Source organism: Thamnophis sirtalis, unplaced genomic scaffold (genome assembly GCF_051295495.1).
Source record: "Thamnophis sirtalis isolate CommonGarterSnake01/CBP01778 unplaced genomic scaffold, rThaSir2_p1.2 scaffold_4, whole genome shotgun sequence".
In the NCBI taxonomy this organism is placed as follows: domain Eukaryota; kingdom Metazoa; phylum Chordata; class Lepidosauria; order Squamata; family Natricidae; genus Thamnophis; species Thamnophis sirtalis.
The window spans coordinates 74,200,009-74,226,042 of NW_028261384.1; the positions used below are offsets into that span (position 1 = coordinate 74,200,009).

Sequence of the window (26,034 nt, forward strand, 5' to 3'; positions counted from 1 at the left end):
ATCCCTTTGAGAGAAGCACTTCAGGCAGCACTTCAGAGAGTTGCTGGCCAATCCACTCTTTCATAGTATCTCCAAATTTCAACTTAAAGTGCCATGTAACAAGTAACAAGTTAATATTAACTTTCTTCAGAGTGAGTTGGCAATATATTCCTGGAATTATTAGATCTTGGTGACATGATAAATGTTCATTCAGGTTCATATTGTCCTGATGACAGGACAGTAAATAACTGAAATGAACATAACCCAGACATGCAGTATTTGAGAGTTTATAAATTGATAATTTAGAATTTATAAATGTGTGATGGGCTTAATAGGTTTGTCAATCTCAAGTCTTTTTGATATTGTCATTAATTCCATCTTGCCACAACTTTATTGTAATTTCTTTGTTTGATTTGTGCACTGCTCAGACTTGTTGAAAGTTGAAGGCATACAAATTTAATATTAAATGGCTGATTGCAAATCAGTTAGATATTTAGGGTTTGGCATTATGTACATTATAGTGTCTTTCCCAAGAACCTGGAGATAGACAAATATCATTCTTTAATATTATTAAGGGTATCATTGAAGGATGTAAGCTGTTTCAAGTAAGACTACTTTTTGCAATTACAGATGGTGATTTTTGTCAGTGCTAATGATGTTCAAGAGGCGCTCTAGATGTTTTGGGATTGCATCCAAGAAAGCTCTTAGTATTATCTTTGCTTTTTTGCCACAGTCATTCTATTTCTATTTGCAGGTCTTTGTATTTTGTGATTTTCTCAAATTCTTTTCTACTCTTCCTGCCTCTAGGTACTACCACAACCACTATCCAGATATTTTTGTCTTTCTCATTGAAATTTGTTAAATTTGAGGTATTATTATCATCTTTATACAATAAAACACAGATGTAGGTAATTCTGGATATATGACTACAGTTGGGATAATAATTTCCATTTCTAAGAATAGTGGTCATTATGTGTCCAACTTTATAACTGGTTAAACAAATCATTGCAGTTGTTAAGTGAATCATGTGGTCATTAAGAAAATGTGGTTTCCTTCATTAATTTTGCTTGTCTGAAGCCAGTTGGGAAAGTTGCAGATAAATGATCATGTGATCCTAGGACACTGCAATCATTGTAAATACGTGCCACTTGCCAAATGTCTGAATTTTGATCATGTGATTACAGGAATGCTCCAACAATTGTATGTGCGAGGTCTAGTCATAGGTCAATTTTTCAATGCCACTATAACTTCAAATGGTCACTAAATAAATGGTTATAAATCGAGGATTATTTTTAGTCACTCATGATTATATTCAGCTCACATACATTCACATCCCATTCATTCATGTCCTTATCTTTTATTGCATATACTGCTTGAGTAACCATTACCTGGTATCATCCTGCTCTCAGGATAAACAATATGAGCTGCAGAATGATTTTATTTATTCATTCATTTAATTTAGAAGCCATCTGGCTCCATATAGACAGCTTAGCTTTATCATTAAGTTGGGAGCCATATAAATATCTGGGCACATGCTATTCTAGAGGTGATTCCACTGTGACAGAGAAGCCCTGCTTCCTAAGACTCAACAGATAATATTGTTTAATTGAGAGGTAGCTGGAATTTGCCTATTGTGGCTGGTATTACTCATAAGCAGAAACAATAGAAGATAGGGAGTCCGTTTATATGCAGCAATTTCTGTTTTTTTAAATAACATGTTCATTTTTCAGTCATTAATAGTCTGCTACAAACTATGTATTGTCCATTACCTTTCGGTCAACATTGGTATATCATTTTAAAAATGGCCTTCCTCATATCCTGTTCCTACTATGTCTAACAACTAGCTTTTAAATCTGTATTTCACATGAATTATTCTATAATTGAAGCCTATTTCAATTTCAGTTATACATTTTCTAAATCAGCAATGAATTAATATTTTTTTGCTCACAAATGTAGTGATCGGCTGAATAACAAAAATCTGGACTGAAGCAACAGTACTTGGCAGTTATTTTCACTATTGCCTATCACGCTCTTTCAATCAGAATTCTGCCAGATATCTTAGGGATGCTTAACAATCAAAATATAATTTTTACATCCAGACTTTGTGTGGAGAATAACAGTTTCCTTCCAGTCATCAGAAATAGATGGAGTCTTCACTTTACATATTAAACAAGTTACCTAGCCATTGTAATTATATAATTACAGCAATTATATAATAACATTAAGTAAATACATAAACAAATATTGCTAGGACTAGATTAAGCTACCATATTTAGTTGTAGCTTTCCACATGTAATATTACTGCTAATAATAAGTGGTCAGTTAGAGCTGCTACAAAGTAAATGCCAGAGAGTCAGCTCGCAACCTCATTTTAATACAAAGAATGCCCAGAAGATTAGGGGACCGGGAGGTTTTCTTAGCAAATGAAACAGGAGGGGAGAGGTTGCAATTCAGAGATTTGTTTCAGCTTTGTTTACAAGGTAGTCCTTGATTTATGAACAGACATTTAGCAACTATTTCAAGCAGTGACGTGCGGTGAGGTTTATGGCTGGTGAGGCACTGATGTCACACACACACACATAAACACACACACACAGAGGCAGATGTCACACAAGGGCCCTTCAAAGACTAAACTTTTTTTTTACTGGTGGGGAATTAAAACTCCCCTTTTCCTCAATGGGAAATCATATTCAGACAAAGAAAATTATTAAAAATATCCTTTCCTTTCTGAAGCCTGGCTCTTTCTCTGCACCTATATTGGGAGGGGGGGAATAGGGGAAATGCAAGCGGCGAGGCCAGCCTGCCCCCTTCTTGTCTCCCACCCTCCCTTTCCAACGGGACAAGAAGGCCAAGGGCTGGTCTTGCAAACAGGGATTAGCGCACCCTCCCCCTCCCCCGGGAGGAGCTCTGCAGCGGGACAGATGAACGGAGGGGGAGATCGCCCCTTCCTCCTCCGCGCCCCCAAACCCCATCTTCCCTGGCCTGCACCCCTGCGCCCAGGCTCCTTTGGGGTTGGGGGTAATCCAAATGGGAGCGGGGGATCCCCGGGGCGGAGGCCTCCTGGTGCAACGGTCTGCCGCAGCTCCAGAGCGAACCTTCACCTTCCCCGCCCAGGATTGCAAGGCTGGAGGCCTCGCAGCAGCCACCCCCAGCCGGCTAACCCTCACCCGTACCGTCAGCGGCAGGACCCGCGCAGTTCCTCTCCTCCCCGGCGCTGTCCGGTGGGCATGTGAGCGCTGGGTGCGAGCACTGAATGGCACTTCAAAGGCATGCCGGTACTTTAGAGTGCCGGCAGGGCTCGGCCACCATTCAGCGAAACATGTTTTGCTGAATGGTGGTCGAACTTTAAAGTGCCGGCTTGCCTTCCTCTGGCACTTCAAAGGCATGCCAGTACTTTAGAGTGCTGGCAGGGCTCGGCCACCATTCAGTGAAACATGTCCTGGTTTGTGGCCGGGCAGCACGCTTGCACTTTAAAGTGCATGCCACCCGGCCACAAACCAGGACATGTTTTACTCTATGGCGCACCAAGGTGGCATGGCTTTAAAAAATAAAATAAAAAATAAAAAATGAAAAATAAAAATAGATGTGCCAGCCCGCGCGCCAGCAGAGGCGGCTAAAAAAAACACCACGCACACACGCACACACGCACATACACATAATAAAAACAAATTACAATTACTTACATTACAAATAAATTGAATTCCTCCCCCCTGCCCCCTCCCTCTGACCCACATACCTTCCAGCTGCATCAGGCTAGGCTAGTTGCTGCTAGAGTCACCACGTGGATGACTCTGCTTAAATGTTTTAAAATAGCCTCTAAACAAAGTGCCCTCTGCAGGAGGAGGCGGGAGAATCACGTACCTCATTTGCATATGGAATTTTTTGCTTTTTAACCCTTGGTTAACTCTTAAAAGGCGAAAAATTCCTTATGCAAAGGAGGCCCATAGTTCTCTAGCTTCCTACTACTAACTGCACTAAGCAGACTCAGAGTCACTGTGACTTAGAGTCTGGGAGCAACTACCTTGGCCTTTTTAATTATTTTAAAAATTGTTTCCTCTTCCTCAGGAGACTGGTGAGGCCCCGCCACCCCTACCTCTAGTGACTGCACGTCACTGATTTCAAATTACAATGGCCTCAGAAAATGTTTTTTACAGATTGCAGTGCACTTCTTTGCTCTTCCCCAGTATCTTTATTGGTACCTCCCAACTAGGGGGACTCTCATTGCTTGGTACCATATCTTCCACAACTTTGAGTTGATCCATAAAATATTTTGGCAGGGAAAACTGGAATAGATTGCCATATCTTTCTCCATGCCAGAGATGTGTTACAATTTATCTTATGCTTGGATAGCATAGTAATTACAGAAATATGTTTGAACTATCAATCATCAGCATTAGTAAAGAAAGATTGAATATTTACAGAAGATACTAAGCTTTGGATAAAATTGAGATTAGCATGTCTTGAAAGAATTCTTTTATTGATGGAATATATGTAGTCCTCAACTTACAACCATTTGTTTAGTGACCATTTTGAAGCTACAATGGGACTGAAAAAAGTGAGTTATAACTGATTTTTACACTTATGACTGTTGCAGCATCCCAATGGTCACATGATCAAAATTTAGACACTTGGCAATTACATATTTCATTCATTCATACATACATACAATGGTTGCAGTGTTCTGGGATTATGTGATCACTTTTTATGATTGTTTGACAAGCAAAGATTCAAAAATTTAACAACTGTGTTACCTACTTAATAACTGAAGTAATTCACTTAACACCTGTGGCAAGAAAGGTTGTAAAATGGGGCAAAATTCACTTAACAATTGTTGCTTAGCAGCAGAAATTTTGGGGTTAGGACTACCTGTAATAAGTAAACTAATGCTCCCCATTTTAGATATTTTCTTGTTTGTGTTTGTATTTTCTTTTTTTATACATATTTAAGATGTATAGAATTGCTTTGTATCATGGTTGGTTTATCTCACATCTCAGTTGCCTCTATCAAAATATTATATTTAGTTTACAAAAGTTTTGATCCACATAGTTTTATCAAAAGAACAGAAAAAAAGAAAAATGGGTACATGTCATTTAGCCACCCATTTTATTAAATATTCTCTAAAGTAAGCCTTTCTTATAGTAATATGTCAACTAAGAGTTAATGGGACCTGAAGTCCAGTGGGATCATTACCAACTGCTTATATGTTCCTCATTCTCTTTCCTGCTTCCATTTCATACTGTATATGATCTGGGAGACACCAGAATTTTGAAAAGCTAGGTATTAGGAATATGAAAATGTCTCAGGGTCGACATGTTTCAAGATTTAAATGGCAGATCTGGGCAAATTAATTTACAGCTATTTCCTCGTGATCTGGTTTTCTTCATCAAAGCAATAAACAACATAATTTGTCCCGCAACTTGGATCACTTCAAACTGCTTAGGGACATACTGTGAGAACAGGGTTTTACCCTGCCTAAAGTGTTGCTAGATTAACTTGTATCAACATGTTCTGTAGGAATGGCGGCTGAAACCGCTCAGTTTAAATCTGCAGGGACTTTAGCATTCCTTGATTTTGTAAAACAATGTGCTCCTCTGAGTTCCACATTCTTCTTCAGGTAGTTTCTCAAATTCAAAATTGTGTATAATGTATATAATGTTGCTATGATCTTTAAGTTTACCAAATACAATCAATACTGCTTTTATGAATTGTGTTCACAGGTAGGGGGCCTGTATTTTTTAGTATATTGACAGAAACAAGTGAAATTATTCAAATTTTGCATTTGTGCTAATGCACTGATCGATAATTAACTTGTGTTGCAATACAATAGAGAGTTGTTTTTTTTGTGCAGAAAGCATGCATCGAACAAGCATGTGTATAAAAAAGAAATTTACCTTAAGAATCAGAGAAATTATATGAAAATGGTATTTAAGTGAATCCATTGTAGTTATTTTTACATGCTATGATTCTTAGGTAGGCCTAATTGCAAAAGTATATTGTACTATTGCTTTAATTGTTTTCTGTATAAAAAATGAGTAGTTTTTTCATTCCATACTTTATTATGTCAGAATAAGTAAAATATTTAGGGTTTTTACCCGTAATAAAACAGCTTATAAAAGATTCTGGTGCAAATGAGTTTGCTTTGTTTCAAGGTAAGAATATTTGCCTTTTGTTTTGTGCACAATCTTACCTTATATCTTACAAAGATTTTAAACCTTTGTTTGGCTTCATGTCTTTTTGTTACAGAGTAACAATTGACAGTAAATGAACATATAACAAAATAAATTGAAACATGATCTTGACAGCTAACAATATGCATAGACTTGAGATATAGTATTCTTGTGGTATATGCCCACGATGACCTGAAACACCTCCTATTGGATTTGTTAGAAGATAAGTCCAAATGCTTTGTTTCCTCAAGGAGCAATTTCTTGTGGCTTTATCCTGTGGGGAAGATTCAGAACTAAATTGGTCATAGTAATTTCCATGGCAACTCATGTTAGTTTCCATGGCAACGTAAGATTTTCACAACCAAGTGGTTACATCTTTACATTACATTGTGAAATATTGTGGAAAACTAAGAATAAAGGGAGAAGGTTTCAACTATATGCATTATTTGAGTTGTGGGGGAAGATTAATTGGTCGCCACGACGTAGAAAAGATGTGGAGACTCTAGAAAGAGTGCAGAGAAGAGCAACAAAGATGATTAGGGGACTGGAGGCTGAAACATATGAAGAACGATTGCAGGAACTGGGTATATCTAGTTTAATGAAAAGAAGGATTAGGGGAGACATGATAGCAGTGTTCCAATATCTCAGGGGTTGCCACAAAGAAGAGGGAGTCAAACTATTCTCCAAGGCATCTGAGGGTAGAACAAGAAGCAATGGGTGAAACTAATCAAGGAGAGAAGCAACTTAGAACTGAAGATAAATTTCCTGACAGTTAGAATAATTAATCAGTGGAACAGCTTGCCTCCAGAAGTTGTGACTGCCCCAACACTGGAAGTCTTTAAGAAATGTTGGATAGCCATTTGTCTGGAAGGTATAGGGTTTCCTGCCTAGGCAGGGGATTGGACTAGAAGATCTCCAAGGTCCCTTCCAACTTGCTATTGTATTGTAAATAACTTCTCCATTTAATCAATTTAAGTAATCATGTCAGTATTCAACTGCCTCATTAAAACCCTCATTTAGTATGTTGGTGCAAAGTGCATCACTAAGAATATGTGTTGCTCTCATAATGTCTTGTCCCATGTGTATTTGTAAATTATCTTAATCTCTGAACAGATATTTTATCAAGACATGACTCCATTAATTTTGAATACATAGCTATGTCTTGTTTAGTTATTCATATTCATTATAATAGAGAAAATATTGTTGCATTGGAATTTCTATTGCTAACCCTAGTTTTAGATTTCCTTGCATGTATTTCCTTCTTTCCTGTAAGTAATTCACATAGTTTCTCAAGAAAAAAAATATATAATTTCAAGTTGTGAGGGAATAAAGCTGGTGTTACTATCTGAAGTTGGGAAATGCAGTTGCAGTCAGGCAGAAATGCTTCCCGCCCCCACTTTTCCAACCTTAGCTAAGCTCATGCTTTTTCTCAAAGGCCATAAAAGTTTACAGACCCAGAAACTTGTAATGGAGTTGGGCTTATTTATTCATTCTCCCACTCATAGTATACTTACAAACATGTATTCCAGCATTCCAAATGTCTGGCTAATTGAGGCATATTCTAGTACTTCTGCAAATGTACAAACATCTATAAGCAGCCTCACCCTATCCAGACCTTTAAACTATAAATGTGTGACTGTAAAGGAGAGAAAACAAAGAAGACAACAAGGAGACAAAGAATTGGTTGGTAATGTCTACAGTGTACCATCAAATTGCTGCAAGACAACTCCACATGGCAAATCGCTCAGGGGACAACTTACTGTAAGCAGCCAGAGGAAGAGCTAAGGTGGTGGTGGTGAGCAAGCAGTTGGGCAGAGCACAGATGCATTGGGGCTGGAGGCAGGGAGGCAGCGGCAGCCAGGGCTTACCATTTTCACAACCCTGTCTCTACCGCTCTGCCAGACCTGAAGTGGAAGTGGCCAGGGCCAGCAGCAACTGTCGAGACAGGCAGTAGGGAACTTACCATTTTCACACCATGTCACCACTGTGCTAGGCTTGGAGCTTTTGCCATTACTGCTGCTTCCATGCTGGGCTTGGAGATGTCACTGATGCCCGCCACAGTGGCAGCATTGGCAGCAGCTTCAAGTGTGGCACCACTGCTGCTGCACCTGGCTCAGAGTCTGGCACAGGGGCAATGGTGGGTGTGAAAAAGGAAAAAAACCCAACTTCTGCCTCCTCCCCACTGTCTACCTCAACTGCTGCCACTGCTGTCCCTGGCCTGTTCCACTCAGAGCACGATATGGTGGCAGCTGTGGCAGGGTTGTGAACATGGGAAGCCCCTGGTCTCTGTAGCCCCCCTGCCACCCATCTCAATGCACTCTGTACTTTGCCCACCCACTCACTTTTCCGCCTATCTGCTCTCCAGCTGCTCATCTGCCTGCCCATCTGGCTTCCTCCTTTGGCTGCCTGCAGCAAGTTGTCCCTGTGGTGAGCTGGCCATGTAGAGTTGTCCTGTAGCGACTTGGCAATAGTAAGCTAGCTATGGCATTTTGTCTCATTCCATCTAGTCTCTCTCAGCCATGTTCTTTCCTAAGTGAACTTTGCTCAGATCAATGGAACTTCTAGTATACAGTTCCATTATATATATTGCATCAGGTAAAGCATAACTAACTTGTTCTTATTGCCCCATTGTGGAATTATTTAGTTGCTGTTTTGTTTTAATTCCCCCCCCCCAAGCCTCTTTGAAAGTCATATATACACGATGTAGATAAAAACAAACCAAGAGAGTTCTCTATAAAAAGAATGGTTTTTAGAAAGGAGCAATGAAGCGGATGGCTTTCAAGAGAAAAGGGGTTAGGCTGCTCCAAGCAAACAAAGCCATATGGCAGAAGGTGTGAACAGAAAAATGGGAAAGCATCTGCCAACAGTCCATGAATTAAGAGCAGAAGGAGAATGAAAAAGAGGTTAGGGAATTTAAAAGGATGGATGGATAGACTGGCACATTTTAAAAATGCAGCCCTTTTAGGTAGGTTAGTGTGAAAATTGTGTCCTGGACCCATAGGAAGTATAATTGCTGAAATGGTTTGAATGTTTAGATTTGAATCATTTCTGTCTCCCACTTCAAATCTAAACATTCAAACCATTTTGAATCAAAACCTTTGATACTTCTGTTTTCTTAATGATTCACTTCAGTGCATCATTTAACTTCTATTTAAAAGTCATCAGTTGTGTATTATTGCACTTTCAATCCTTTTTCTTAACATTTCTCTCGGTAGAGCTCCATAGATAGAGCAATATTGTTCTAACAATTCCTTTTTATACATATATGTGAATACATAGCATGTTTATGCTACATATTAGGGTTAGGATTATAAAATCAAAATTAAATTCAGACTTATATAAAGTATCAACATTAATTTTTAAATAGTCATTTATCCTATGTGGAAAAATCTTTATTAATGTAACTGTTAAAAAAGTAAAATGCATACTGAAGGTAGAATGGAACACGTTTGTCTTATTCAACCTTGTCTTTGAGCTCATAGCTTTAATACTATGGAAATATAAGAGATAGACAAAAAATATTGCTACTATGGGTGTAAAGACAAACATATAAGTTGTTCCAACTGAGTATGAAATTCGTACTCTGGATTCTATTTGGGTCATTCCCAGAAGATATTGAGATACCGCTTTCTGGGAGGCAGAGGTCCAACAACATTCAATTCTCTGTTAACTTCAAGCAGCAAAACTTTTTCATTGCCTTTCACCTTTTCTACCTTTAATACAGGGATCCCCAACAGGGGTGGAGTGCTCTCGGCATTACTGCTGGTTAGCAATCTGCATATAATCTGCGTGCATGCATCAGACACCCACTGTGTGCGCATGCACTGTTCAATGTAAATTGTTCTGCATGCATGCGCATAACAATTTACAATGAACTGTGCACACGCAGTCATGAAAATCCAAAATGGTGACAGCCAAGTAACAGCAAGAGAACCGTTTCGGGGGCATCGTAGACTTGGGTCACTGCCGGTTTTGCAACCTAGGCCTAAATTCCATTGGAATTTCATTAACAGTTCGGCCGAACTGGTGGCAACCCACCTCTGATTTCCCCAACCGTCACTACCAGGCCGTGGCCTATTTGGAATTGCTTTAATATATCACACACAAAAACCCTTTTAACTAGTTTCTTGTTTCTCAATTTTATATAAAGAGTTAGGGTTACCATATATATAATTTTTAAATATATAAAAATTCCCAAGAGATAAAAGTCAATCTCAGTACTCCCAGACTGATCCTTCACCCAGGACTGTATTTAATAGATATGGTCAAAGAAATTTGCAAGTGCTGCTATCCCACTTTTAATGTTCATAGTCTTTCATTTAAAACAGTTTGTAAGCACCACAAAATATGCATAGGGAAACCTAAATATTTTGCAAGGAATTATTCCAGAGGTGGGTTTCAGCCGGTCTTGTCCGATATGCACGTACTGGTTGAAAGAATTTAGCGTGCCTTCCCGTACCGGGGCTTTTGGGGACCTGGTACCTGAATGTTCCCTGGCCTGCCCCCCCTCGCTCGGCTGCCAGGAGAAGCCTTCTGGAAGGTTTTGGCTGGCATGTGTGTGGAGGGAGGAAATCGCATGGATTCCCCACCCCCTTCAATGGAAAGGAGACAACTGTCAGAGGAGAGAGCAGTGCGCACCCGTAGGCTTGTCCAACAAATCCTCGCCTCCTGTTCCTTCTTCTGCTCTTTGAACAAGCTGTGCAGGTCACGCTCCCTTGTCTTTCACAGCGGCCTCATTTCTAATTGGGGGTGAGGGAAAGAAATCAATCTTTTCTGTCCCTCTCCATGGATTCCCTCCCAAATTGGAAACAAGGCGGCTGTGAAAGACAAGGGAGCGCGACCCGCATGACATGTACAAACAGCAAAAGAAGGAACACGATAGGAGTTCCACACGGGACTTTTCAAACAGCAAAACTCCCCTCCTGTTCCTTCTTTTGCTGTTTGTACACGCCACACGGGGGTGTGCTACCTTGTCTTTCACAGCTGCCTCATTTCCAATTGGGAGGGAAGAAATCGATCTTTTCCGTCCCTCTCCATGGATCCTCACCCCAATTGAAAGACAAGGCAGCACGCCTTGTGTCGTGTACAAATAGCAAAAGAAGGAACAGGAGAGGAGTTCCACGTTGGGCTTTTCAAACAGCCAAACTCCCCTCCTGTTCCTGTTTGTACACCCCACACGGGTTATGCTCCCTTGTCCTGGCTGCCCTGCTGCTTCTGGCTTCCCTCTGAGAGTCTTTGCTCTCTGGGGCTGTAATTGTGCAGGCTGTGCCCGCACGCCTATGTTTTCCATAGGAGCAACTCCGGAGCTCATTCACAACCCTCCGTGGAAAACATAGGGGTGCGTGCACAGCCTGGACAATTACAGCCCCAGAGAGCAAAGACTCTCGGAGGGGAGCTAGAGGCAGCGGGGAAGCTGGGTCTCTCGCCCTCAGAAGGAGGAAGGTCCAGTTGGGACAGGAGCTTTGGTCCTGCTGCCTCTGGCAGATGGAGCTTTACTGTCCCACGGCGAAGATTCTGTCCCTCAATCCGAAGCCTTCATAACTTGTTCTCACTTGCCTGGGCTTGTGCAGAGGCTTCACTCTCCGGGTCTGTAATTGTGCGGGGCATGCACGTGCCTATCTTTTCCATGGCATGAGGCCACGGCCAGAAAATGAGGAATGCGAGGGGGACCAGCAGGGCCTCATCCTTCTGAAGAAGATCTGACCCTGAAGAGGCAGATGTGGTGGCATCGGTCCTGGGATGTTCTACAGAGCCCCCCAGGGAAAACGCCGCTGCCAGGTACTTTTAACCATATATTTTGGTACTATGACTACAGAATGCTGCAAAAAAAACCATAAATACAGGCCAGTTGTTGAGTATTTCAAATGTGATTGGAACACTCAACAAGGTGATCACAGTATGTATGGTTCTCTCTCTCTCTCTCTCTCTCTCTCTCTCTCTCTCTGTCTCTGTCTCTCTCTCTGTCTCTCTCTCTGTCTCTGTCTCTGTCTCTCTCTCTCTCTCTCTCTCTCTCTCTCTGTGTATGTGTGAGTGAGAGAGAGAGAGAGACAGACAGATAGAGGCACAGATAGAGAGAGGGAGTGAGAGACAAACAGACACACACCGAGGGAGGGAGGAGAGAGATACAGAGAGGCAGACAGACAGATACAGAGAGAGAATGACAGAAGGAGACACAGAGGGAGGGAGGGAGGGAGGAGAGAGAGAGAGAGAGAGAGAGAGAGAACTTATGACCACAATTGAGCCCAACATTTTGGTTGCTAAGCAAGAGTGTTGTTAAGTGAGTTTCACCACATTTTCCAAGTTGCCCACGCCCATCTGGTCACATGACTCCCACAAAACAGGCCATACCTACAGAATAGGTTCTAAAAATTTTGAAACCCACCACTGAATTATTCCATGAAAGTTTTTTATAAAGTGCAGCTCTATTTCTGTACAGAATAACTGTAATAAAGCCATAAAACCCTAATTTGAAAAAAAATGTGTCTTAGCAAGGTTGTTTTTGCCTACATAGTATCAACATTCTTGAATTTTTTTTAGATTGCTGAGAAACGAATATTATGTTTCTACATGGAAGGAACAAACCATCCAGCATTATATAATATTTGCCAGCTAGAAGTGATAGCTCATGCTTCATAATTTCTGACTCTGCCCCCCCTCCAGCCCAAACATCTGCCATTTCAATTTCAAATTAAATATTTCAATTGAAGAATGGTAAAGAGGAGGAGATTTATTTATGGTAATTCCTCAGAATTTCTAAAAATATTTCTCAATTTGTGAGCCTCTGTACTAGATCTCCTAATTATAATAATAATTCCCCATTGGCACTATTGGCCCAATCATCCTGCATTGCCTCTTGTGAAATTATCTGGATTAAAATTTAAGTGATAAATTGATGCTCCCTGCTGATCCAACAAAACTGCCAGCTGTCCTTGCTGATTTGGAGAATGAATCCAACTCTTGGGACGGTTCCATAGATTTTGATATTATGCCAGTATCAGGTAAATTGGATTTAGTGAAAAACTTCAGTTTCACTAAACTGCACCAAACTATTTCAGCAGTTTTCATTATTTTTTTAAATGTGCAAAAAAAAAAAAAAAAAGATTGAATAGGGATGGTTTTGCTTCAGCAGGCATGAGAATTAACTATATTCGATTCAATTTCTTCACATACTTGCTTTTTTGTATTCTTATTTTTATTGTTTTAGTATTTATAAAACAGGGAGACATACATGGGTTATTTTTATTTGCTAATAGTTATATCAACCTATATTGGAGGTTAGTTCAGTTTTGAAATGAATATAATTTATTATTGCCAATCATAGCTTTTAATCATCGTGAATAAGTCAAAAGTCAGTCTGCTGCCTTTTTCCAAAAGAGAAAGTATTAACTGAAATTTTCATTGTTTCTTCTTACATGAAAATCTCACAGATTTTTTTTAATATACAAGCAAAATATCCTTTTAAAAACCTGTTAAGAACGTTTTAAGCAACTGTTATCTTTTTTATAAATGTATAATCCTAGATTATCTGATTATAGAAATTCCAGAAATTCCAGATTATAGAAATTCCAAAAAATTAACAGTATATTCTTCCTAATATATCTTATCTGTGTATGCTTAATAACCTTTTAAAAAAAAGAGCCATCATGAAAATGTGTTCTAATAGTAGAATTTTAAGGCTTTGGATCAGATGTGAGATTATAATATAGAATCATTTAAACAATTGTTTAAATTGTTATCATAAATTATGATCACATTTAGTAAGGAACATCAGTTGCTACTGCAGTATATATTTGCTAATCTTTCTAAAATATGAAAGAAACAAAGAGTTTAAGCTTTTAAAAAAATCTACTGGAGGATCCTGCAACAAAACAATATGTTAAGGTTTTAAAGCTAAACAGAAGGTGATTGTAAATTCAGTTCAAGATATGAATAATAAGTATTGCAGGTTCAAAGGTTTAAAGATATGTGGTGAAATTTATCATGAAATATAAAAACAGTATTATTTCTGGAGATACATCTTGCATTCTTGAGGCACTGTAAGAAACAAGGTAGTCTTCAAGATTCCTATCTTGCCAAACTGCTTTCTCTGTTACACAACTAGGAATCAATGAACTTGATATTCTGTAGGCTGCAGGACATATCCATCCCTTTGGCTGTCCCTATCTGGCCCCTGGAGATGACCTATTGTTCAGATCTCCACAACAGTTCCGCATGTGGCCGCTTGGGAAAATTAATTGCCCACCCTTTTAAACCCTTTTTACAAATGTATTCCCTACTCTCTTTGGGAGAACATAGGTCTTGAAACAAATAAAATATTGGGGATTTGCCTTTTGACAAGGATGCCATATAGTACAGCAGTCCATATTTTCATTTTGGTATTATCAGTATAAAAAACATGGAAGCCCCTCCCAGTACTTGATTAACATAAGGTCTTTAACATTCTGCACACCATGCCCTCCAAATATCTCAAAAGGAGATTTTTATAAGTTCCCTGTTGAACAATGTCTCTCTACCTTGTACTGTTGATCAAGTTCAAGTTATTATCCGTTATGTCCTCCATTACCCATTTTTAAGAGCAAGTTATTAATAATAGATGAACTGAAGAGCTTTGACCTTGAAAAATTGAACTCTGTTGTATTTCCAAATGTAAACAATCAAGTTGCTACTTTTGCTCTACTGTTATTTCAACCTTAAAGAAATGTTTCTTAGTTATAGCTTTGGCTTTTTCTGTTGTAACCTTTATAGAATAATTCTTCCATTGTTCTTTTTAACAATTTGCTGTTTTGTTATTATTTTATACGTTATTACATGTTTACAACAGCAATCCTATTTACTTAATGTTTTATTATGATTCTCAGTTTTGAATTTTTTTAATGGAAGAAAAAATTAGTCAAATGTCCTGGATAAAGTAGTATTTTAATATCTCTTTGGCCCCAAATGTAGTTGTAGGATTTTTTCCACTATTATCTGCCTCAATATGGTAAACAAATTCTTATGAACAAATTCATTATAATTGTTATTAATTCTCACAAATTTATAAGTCTTTTAAATTTGTGCCATTTCCCCTTACTCTGGAAATGAGAGTAAAAAATATTGGTGCCTCTACAATAGTGCCAAGATTTGTTCATTTTTCCTCCTCAAATTGCAAGGCAATCATTTACTTAAGTTAACAGAAGTACACTAATGCACTTGTGAGGTAATGTAAGAGTCACCATCTTCCCTGTACCATTTCCTTTTATTTTTGCATATCATTTTATTTTTATGTATTCATAGTTCCCTCAAATATCTATTATTTTTATATATTGTGTCTTTTTTCTGCCTCTCCATAATACAGTAGGTCATTCATACATCTAAAACTTTATTTCAAGCCTTTATTCTGGGTTGATTCAAGCAATTATGGAAAGATTCCATGAAATATGGACATTAGACTGATGGCAAACGCGAACACTGAGATTATGCAGTGGTAGGTGAAAAGGTCAGACTTCATAAAAGTTGAGAAAAGTAATTGAGGGGGAAGGGGGGAGACAGAGCCATGAGAAGATTCATTTATAATTTCACACTCACTGAAGTTTAAGCAATTGGACTGTATGTCTCTGTGTATATGGAGACAGACAGGAAACGAATGCAAGGATGTATCTGAAAAACAATAGATTAGAAAATGTTAAAAACATAATTCTTGGACCATATACTGTATATTTAGAAGATTCCTTCAGAATCCAGTAGAAATAGATGTTGTTTATCCCATTTTCCTTTGGCCATTTTAATTTCAAAATTTATCAAATGTCTACTTTGTCCACTAAATAGCTAAGAGACATTAACTGTACTTATTATGTTTTTGCTTATTTTTATTTTGGTATTAATTATCATCAGCAATATTCTCCTGATTTGATGCTCAGAGGAAAGCCAGAAATCTGAAAGGAATTCTGGATTTTATATACTTATATTTGGAGGAAAGTCCACAAGATGAAAAGTATTGTTCCTTGTTCTTTATAAGCAATATACAAGAGTAAATTAAATAAAGGCATAACTATAACAATTGCATTAAAGTCTTCAAATGATGCACTTCATTATATAGTATTATTCCCATGGGAATTGGGGCTCAGGAGAGCAACAGGGTATCTTTTTTTTAAGAGCTAAATTATCACCTAAAGTGGTGACAAGGCTGTTACCAAGAAAGAGGAGATAAAAATCTTACTCACTCAATAAGTAAAAGGTAAGCTTCCCTCCTTTTCAGTTTTGAAAATCTTATCTCCCGAATATTACATTTTATTTTTATTTTGGGAGAGTACTTTCATTATGCCCCTACTCCCTTATACATCCAGTTAAGAAGAGACAAAAACTGTTCCAGCAATATTAATTTTAACTACATATAAATATTAAGGAATATAGAATTAAATTGCATGATGATGCTCTCAAGTTCTGTATGTGTAACTTCTTTTTTAAATCTGTAACTAATAATACTTCATATAATAACCCACATTTGTTACCAAACTTTGTTCATCTTCATGAATTATACTTTTATTTTTTTATTCTACTTCAAGTTATTGTATTCTTAATAATGCCATTTTATTGGTTTGTCATTGAACTATACAGCAATAGCTTAAGAGGAAAATGTTAAAAATAAATAGAATACTTTTTCATAGACCCTAAATATAAATTTATTTGGCATAGCAAAATACATTTTGGGCCAAAACCAAAAGTATAAATATATATATCTTTATGTCTATTTTTTATATTTCTGTATTATTTTGGGATATATACTAAGTTAACCTCATTGAACTTTTCTCCAGGAATTGATGCACTTACAATTGGCGAGTCATTATGCTGCTCCACCTGTGTAGTGTTAAGGTCAGTGTGTTTTTCTGATTATAAAAAGCCATCCATGTCATTCCATTATAAATCATAACCATTCATAATGGAATGTGCCATAGCCCAGAATTGGTACACACTGTTTAAAGACCTGGTACACATGCTCAGTTCAGGCTATTTGAAACAGGGTTAGGGAAATTACAATTACAATGAATCTCTTCTCTTTTCTATCTTTTCTATCGGCATTCCCTTGAAGATCCCACTAATTTCATATTTTGCTTAGCCAGAACCATATTTGTAGCTTTAGGAATCTTTTAACTAAAGAAATACTTTTTGGTAAAGGGGAGGTAATGTGAACTGATGAAAACAAATCTTTGTCTTCTAAAATATATTGAAAAGATTCTGTCACACATTTGCTTTATTCCTAAGGCATTTGTTTGAGGCCAGAGTGTTTGCTCAGATTACTTTCATTCTGGAATGATGGTCTGTTCTCCTATGATCATGTCGACAGCAGCCAGAATGGGTTTGCTCTGTCCAGTAACCAATTGGACTGAGTCTACACATGATGTCATTGAGCCCTTGGTGACTCCTCCCCAGTTTAGACTCAGTCCAACCTAGACTAGCTATGAGAATTGATCTCTCCTCCAAATTTTAACCTTATAGCATTAATTGGCGATTTTTTACAATTTTTTCCCTTTAAATTGGCTTTTTAAATGATTTTTTTTCTTCTGACCAAATTGGAGGGAAATTCAAAACTGCTTCCAGGCTGCCTCTCCTTTGCTATCTGACTGCCTGCAGCCATGAGTTCGCTCAGGAAGGCTGCCTTGCAGTCAGATCGGCCAGTTCACGAGCTCCAGCTCCAGAGCTGTTTCTTCAAGGCGCTCCTCGTCTCTGGGCACTCGGAGGGACGCACGACCAGCTCTTTCGTGTGCAGCGGCTCCAAGCGAGGTCGGTGGCCATTCTACAGATCGTTCAGCCACATTGAGTGTCGATGGCCATTTTGCGGGTTGGAAAAGCCCACGAAGATAGCACTGGCCATTTTGAGGTTCAGAAAACCCTCAGAGGAAAAAAGTCAGCCATTTTGGACACTTTAAAAAAGGCACAAACTCTGCAGCAGCCATGAGAAGTGCCCAGCGACCCAGGATTATCCCAGGAGGACCGGATCAGGAGTGCCTGGCCATCAAACGGGTGAGACCATTGCCTATCTTTATTGTGGCTTTGATTTATGTCTTGTGAGAAAACTGACCAAGCTGTGGCTGGGGGCAGAGCTGCAGCCGGTGCAGCTGGAGCGTGTTTGCAGTAGTGCCTCCCAGTTTTATTTTATTTTATCAATTTTTAGTACGCCTACTGGATTCTTTTTTTATTTAATTAACATTTTTTGGTGGAGATAACAGTGTAGAACATAATACAAACAAAAACTTTTGTTGCTCCCGAAGAATTAAAAAAGCATGGGAAAAAGAAAGAAACGCCATGGCACCAGCCCAGGATCTCTCCCTCCAGTGAAGACAGCAAAACAACCAAGAATTGAGGAGCTCTTTGTTGGCAAGAGATCTGTAAGTAAAACCAACTCCCCCATCTCCAACAATCTGGAGATAATAGAACAGGACTGGCAAAAAGATTTGGCAAATCAGCATTTACTAGACTTTTCCGATCTGGTGGAGTGGAGGGGGGGACAAAATGAAAGCCAGCTCTTCTCAAAAACAACTAGCCCAATAACTTCCTTTATGGAGTCTAAGTTAAAGGCTAAAAAGGTAAGAAACAACCAGATAATTCAGAGTATGGAGAGTTTACCTTGCGAAAATTCAACTGAGTTTATGGCAAAGCAATGCCTTCTCACAGCGCAAACGGTGGTTTCAATATTTGAACAATTAATCCAACATGATGTAAAGACATTGAAAAAAGATTTAGCTGTTTTTCTTCAAGTACAATATCGGGCCCCAAGTACTCTCACTAAAGTTCTTGCAGAAGACTTGATTAACTCCCATTCGCAGGATAAGGAAAAGGAAATAGAGCAAAGAGCCAGAGAAACAGTTAAAGAGACGGATAAAAGGAGGCAGTCCTCTCAGAAAAACAGTCCCCCACCCCAGACAATGCAACAAGAGGAAAAGGTATCAATAAAGAAGAAATCAGGAAACCATCCCTCAATTACAACAATCACATTGCTCACTACAAACACAAAGGATAGCTTTTAGAATCCATTTGAACGGACTTAATTATGGATGTTGGAATTCCAGAAGTGCAATATTAAATTCCCTAAGCCAGCTTCTTCACTGTCACAGGGGCATGATTGATCTCCGTGCTGTGGAGTGGTTATCTGAGGCCCCAAATTGGAAGCGGATTCTTCTATCTTTCAAACAGCCCATCATACCACAGATGTTATTCAAGATGAAGGCATATTTAGCCTCCTTCCAAATATTTCTCATCAGAGTCTTTGGTGAGGAAAGGGTTACTCCATTAATAGATAACATGTGAGCCTCCAAGGTGACTGATACCACCTCATTTTCAACCTTGGAAAAGAAAGAGAATGACAGTGGGAGTCAACCAGCCTTGCCCGGAGAAGAGATACTTAACAGCACAGAAGCTGGTCTCATTAACGCTTTTGGTGCTCTCCCAAGGAAAGAACAAGACAATATATTATACAAGTTAGAAAATTTAAAGAAATCCCTATTGGTCACAATGGATACAGCAGAGCTGCTTATAGATCTGGTTTCCCTAATAATTGAGCCTCTCACTTCCCCCCACAGAGGACAAGAGATTACATGGATACAAGATCATAGAAAATAGAAGCCAAGACCCAAAGGGGGTATTAGAGATCCCAGTAGAGATGGAGATGTTTTCATCCCTGTGTGAATATCCCATGACACCTTCAGCACTGCCAGCTCCAAACCAAGAAACCGAGAGTCGACCCACGTCAGAGCCACCATCTCAAAGAATGAAAGATGACCTAATAACGCCTTGTCCTACAATCAGAGAAGAGGCTTCGAAATGGCAAGCTCTGTTAGCTGGTGCTAAAACCTCTTACCCTGAACAAGTTTCTCTAGAGTCTACACATGACCTAGACGGGTCCTCCCTATTTTTAAAGAAGGCCAATTCAATGTGCGATGACACCTCAATCCCTGGTAACAATCAGACAACTTCCCTTTGTATAAATCAAGTTTCCTGAATATAGCAGATTGGCCCATCCCATCAAAAGACCAACTCTTTTTTGACTATATATCACAATTTGACATCCTCTTCTTGCAGGAAACCTGGGCCTCCACAAAGATTCAGTTAGATGGCTGTTGGGTTAACTCAATCCCGGCTGTCCCAAGCAAAGTGGGGGGGGGGAGAGCTAAAGGGGGTATTGTGACATTAGTTAATACATCCTTGCATTTTAAATGTGTACCACTGCCACCTTTCCAGCCATGGGTTGTAACTACATTATTCTTATTTAAACAGGTGGAGATTTTGCTTTTTAATATCTATATTCCTCCACTTAATAAGAATAATGTGATTAACAAGATTTGGGACAGCGTAGAAGATTTTATTCTTGGCTGTTCAGCCAAATTCCCCCAAAGCTGCAATAATTATAGGGGGGGGGGCTTAAACCCTAGAATGGGTCCAAATGATCAAGCATTATATAAGCAGTTTAAGATTCACTATGATGAAAATGTAACAGGTGAATCTTTGCATGCCAGACAATTTAAAGACCCTAAAACTAATCGGGCAGGCTTATGTGTAAGACAAATGACTGAACATTTAGATCTTTGTATCCTTAACGGGTCCCCATGGGGCGATTTCCCAGCAGAATATACTTATCGGGGAGCAGGAAGAAAATCCACAGTTGATTACTGGATAATATCATATGACCTCCTGAAGTTCTTACAGAAGATGGAGGTAGACTTGCGACTGGAAAGCGATCATGATGCAATAATCCTTAATCTCACATTACACCAGAAATCTCTAAGGGCAGGCACAGCCTACCTACCCAGGTTAGAGACTGAAAATACCCAGGTAAAAATTAAATGGAACGAGAAAAATGCTAAGGAAGTTACCAAATGGATGTTAGCCCCTGAAACCATAGAGTTATGTACATCTCTACTAAGAAATAACTGTGGGGGATCTTACCTAGAGGGGTTTGTATCCTTAATTTTAAATTTGAATTCGGTTCTCAGTAACAGATCACTAGCTCACCCCAAAATGCTAGTTTCAAAAAACAAAAAATGGTTCGATAGAGATTGCGTTCAACTAAAAAGGATATATAATGTGGAATACAAGAAAAGTAAAAGTGCCCCCTCCGAGGAGCACACTTACTACTTAAAGCAGCTGAAAGCAAAATATAAGAACCTTCTAAAAGAAAAGAAAAGTGTGGCTCTGAAGGAGTCTTGGCATAGACTAATTACGGCAGTCAGGACAAAAAATATATCCCTTTTTTGGTACATCACCAGGGGATTGGGAAAACCTCCCCTACCCCCAACAAATCAGGTCCCGATTCATGTCTGGGAAGAGTATTTTAGGGAGCTTTATACAGATCCTGACTATGTAACCAAGGAGAGCCATGCTAGTTTGGACCAAACTCCTTACTGGCCCCCTGTTACACCAGAAGAGATATCCCGGTTGATTGGAGCCCTAAAGGCTAACAAGGCACCCGGAGCTGATAATGTCCTGCCAGAAATAATTAAAAAGAACGCCAGTTGGTGGGCTCCACTTTTAGCATCACTGTTTACATTTATAGACAATACAGGCCATATGCCTAAAGATTGGGGAGTAGCAATTATCATACCATTTTATAAAAAAGGGAATAGAAATGACCCAGGCAATTATAGGCCCATTAGTCTTCTAAGCGTTATTAGTAAACTGTATGCCAAACACCTAAATTATAAACTTCAAGATTGGTTAATTTCAGGGGGGATAATCAAAGACGAAAAAGCCGGTTTTAGAGAAGGAAGATCTACGGTGGATCATATCTTGGTACTTCACCATTTAGTACAAAAATACACATAAAAGAAAAAAATCGTTTCTTTTTGTGGCCTTCCTGGATTTTAAACAGGCCTTTGATTCAATATCAAGGATCACCCTCTGGGAGAAATTAAAATGCACCACTATCGATAAACGCCTCCTCTTCCTCATACAAAAATTTCTTTCCACCCTGAAAGTGAGGTGCAATCCCCAAGGGAGTTTTACCGGCTCAGTAAGGGTACAAAATTGGGTACCGCAAGGTTGCATCCTGTCCCCCTCCCTCTTCAACTTCTATATTAATCCCCTGATTGATCTCTTACAGAACCCTGGTTTCCATCCTCCTAACCTAGGACAACGCAAAGTGCCAATTCTCTTATATGCTGATGATGCCACTATCATTTCCCAAACCCCCATAGGACTGAAGAGAGCAATTAGGGCAACACTCGGCTATTGCATGCAAAACAAGCTGGTCCTTAACTTTGATAAATCAAAAATTTTAGTTTTTGCTAAAAGACCAAGCCAATACTCCTGGAAAATAGAAGGATATAGTTTGGAACAGGTTAGAACATTTAGATACCTTGGTGTGGTTTTCCACTCGCTAGGGACATGGAAGGCACACCTGGATCACACATTGCAAGTAGCCATTAGGTCCTCAAATGCAATCAAACATTTCTTTTATACAGGTGGAGGTCAGTTAGTACCTGCTGCCTTAAAACTTTTTGAGGCCAAAACATTGGCACAAATTCTTGCCTACAACAGCACCCTTAGCCTGCTCCATCACATAGCCACAAGGATAGATCATCTGCAGCTGCTCAACAACCTGATCCCTCTGCTTCAGGCATCAGTTGGTGGGGAGCAGGATAACTTATGAGATTCAGCTCTGCCTGACGACGAGGTGGTCACCCCAGATGCCCTCCCCTTTGCTGGATTATTCAAAACCGATCGCTTTAAGTCTCTTCTCCTTAAGGTCATAAAAGCTGCTAACTTACCCTCTTCTACTTCAGCCTCTACTTCACAGGCTAAACCGACAGAACCAGCTACAACTGAGGGTCCCAGTATCACATTCACCAAACCTGTGGAAAAGGAGGTGATCCATGCTCCCAAGATCTTCATGAACATGATTCAAAAACAGTGGGAGTCCCCGGGCACAGGTCCACAGCCAACCAACCTTGATAAGTGTCTCTATAATATTGCACCAGAACTCACCAAATTCTTCGAGACTTCTTCTGTGTATGCACCGGTTGCAGCCCTATCATCTACTACAGTGGTCTCTGGAGCCCCTGGAGACATTCTCAAGCCTGAGGAGAAAAGGTCAGACCAAACCTTAGTCAAAAACTATCAGGCAGGGGCCTGGGCTGTTAGGGTCTCTACTGCCACTTCATTTTTCTCCAGAGTGGCCCTAGTCTGCATTGAACAACTTCAGGAGTGCATTGCTCCTACCGATACTAGATCACATAGGGACCTCAACAAGATTAGGGCAGCTGTTGAATATGCGGCTGATTCTTCTCTCAGTGCTGTCAAGTTTGCTTCTAAAGCCATGGCCTCTTCGGTCACGACCAGGCGTCTGCTTTGGCTCAAGCCATGGCAGGCGGATATCTGTACCAAGTGGCACCTAGCAGTCTCCCCCTTCAGTGGCACCCAATTATTTGATACCCCTTTGGATCCGTACCTCACGGAGTCTAAAGACAAACGCAAGGTCCTTTCATCCATCTATAAGAAACAGGACAGTTGTCCCGCTCCATACTACAGGAGGTCGACCTTTCGTCCGGCAGACGGGGGAACTTCTTTCTCCCATCCACAGTGGCAATCCTTCACTCCCAGGCAGGGATCTCACTAGGACAGATCTAATAGACCTAACCCCCAAGAGGTCTTACTGTGGAGAAAGCAACTGCCAATTTTCACAACAAAAATGACTATCTGGACTCTATTCCAATCGGAGGTTGCCTGGTGTTCTTTGCCCACCCCTGGGAAGAGACCACAACAGACAATTGGGTACTCAAAACTGTCAAATTTGGCCTCATGCTGGAATTCCTCTCCACCCCCCAGGAACACTTTGTGCCATGCTCAGTCTCTCAGTGTCCTCGCAAGAAGTCACTGATGGAACAGGCCATTCAGCACCTGTTGGAGATCCGGGCCATCCAACTGGTTCCTCCTCATCAGAAAGACAGAGTTTTTATTTACGCCCATTTGTGGTACCAAAGAACTCTGGGGGATGGAAAGCAATTTTGGATCTAAAATCGTTGAATCGCCATATTGTCTACCGGCATTTCAATCTACATTCTCTGCACACCATCCTGCAGGGAATCAGAAAGGGTGATTTCCTCACATCAGTAGACTTAATCGAAGCTTACCTTCATATTCCCATCTTCATAGACCACCAAAAATATCTCAGTTTCTCTTATGGGCGGGAGGCACTTCCAGTACTGAGCTCTTCTGTTCGGACTGTCCTCGGCCCCCAGGGTATTCACAAAGGTACTGGCAACCCTAGTCACCCATATCAAGTCATCCCAAATTCAGATTCTCTGTTACCTGGATAACATCCTCCTGTTTCCAGGTCACCGGCTCAAGCAGAAAGGGATCTCGCTCTCACCATTCACACCCTGCGGAATCACGGGTTTGGGTTGAATCTCAAGAAGAGTCACCTCATACCCAGAACTCACATTCTTCGCCTCGGGATCCTAATAGACACCGTGGCAGAGAGGATGTTTCTGTCCAACAACCGCATACTCAGTCAGAAGGAAATTATCAGGAAGGTTCTGTGCCTACGCAAGGCATCCCTTCTTCTTCTCACCCAAGTTTTGGGCAAGATGGTGTCTTGCTTTGGGGTTGTCCCGTGGGCCAGGTTCCATAGCAGGATCCTTCAATGGTTCATGCTTCTGCATCAAAAGGCTGACAGGAGCTGCTCCCCTCTCAGGGTTCTCCTTCCCAGTCAGGTTTTACAGTCCCTCAAATGGTGGCAGTCCCCAGCAATTTTGCAAGGAACATTGTTCAGGGATCCGAGTTGTCTCACACTTACGATGGATGGGGTAGGGGTGCACATGCAGGAGCTAGTGGCTCAGGGTCAGTGGTCCTTCGAAGAGAGCCAAACTAGCATAAATTGGCTAGAGTTATGGGCGGTTCATCTCACCCTCATACAATTCCAACACAAAGTTCAGGACCACCATTGTCCTAACAGACAATACCACGACCAAGGTGCACATAAACAGGCAAGGGGGAATACGTTCCTGGACCCTGATGCAGGAGTCCACCCTGTTGTGCCAGTGGGCGGAATCTCACCTGTCATCTCTCAGGGCAGAGCACATCTCAGGGGTCCCCCACATCCAGGCAGACTGGCTGAGCCGGACTAGGATAGATCAGGCAGAGTGAGAGCATCCATCTGAACCTCTTCCATCGCCCGGCCTACGATTAGGCCTCCCAGTGCTAGATCTATTTGCGACGGCAGAAAAAAAACCAGGTACCCAGGTATTACTCGCGGTTCATGGATCCCATGGAAGAAGGAGTAGACGCCCTCAGGTGCCATTGGCCCAAAGTTCTCCTATACACATTTCCGCCCCTTCCCCTCATTCAGTGGGTAATTCAGAAAATGTTGGAACAGGAGGCGGAACTCTTACTACTGGCGCCAGATTGGCCATGCTGGCCTTGGTATGCTGATCTAGTGACTCTGTCAATCTCCAATCCATGGAACATTCCACGGTCTCTCCTGTCTCTACACCAAGGGTCAGTTTGTCACCTCGACCCCCAGTGTAACATCTGCCAGACGCATTTCTGATTTGGCTGCCCATTCAGTCAGGCATGACTTGTACGTATTCCATTCAGATTGAGTCGTCTTAAGACTGGACCCGACATTCATACCAAAGGTGAATAGCTGCTTCCACAGAGGTCAAGAGTTAACCTTACCTGATATTTGTCCGTCTCCTCATCATGAGAGGGAGCGTAAGTGGCACACTCTTGACATACAATGTGCCTTCAAGATCTACATCAACCACACCAATCCGTTCCGCCACTCGGAAACTCTCTTCGTATCCTTTCGCCAAGCTTCCTTGGTAACAAGGCTTCATTGTCAAGTCTGGGGCAGTGGATCAGAGCCTGTATTAAACTTCAGTCCTTGTAGGTACCTCTAAACATTGCAGCTCATTCTACA

At 40.4% G+C, this 26,034-nt stretch overlaps 1 protein-coding gene across 6 annotated transcripts in view; it reads left to right on the plus strand.

The window, feature by feature from the left end:
- The window catches only part of HECW1 (HECT, C2 and WW domain containing E3 ubiquitin protein ligase 1), a 274,097-nt gene that overhangs the window by 29,730 nt on the left and 218,333 nt on the right, over nt 1-26,034 (plus strand). The window contains exon 2 of one of the 6 annotated variants that reach the window (XM_087713122.1): nt 16,937-16,994. The exons of the other annotated variants lie outside the window; for them this stretch is intronic. Coding sequence (XP_087569248.1) covers nt 16,968-16,994 — 27 coding nt within the window. The 5' untranslated portion in view covers nt 16,937-16,967. The remainder of the gene's footprint in view (nt 1-16,936; nt 16,995-26,034) is intronic. 6 annotated transcript variants of the gene reach the window in all.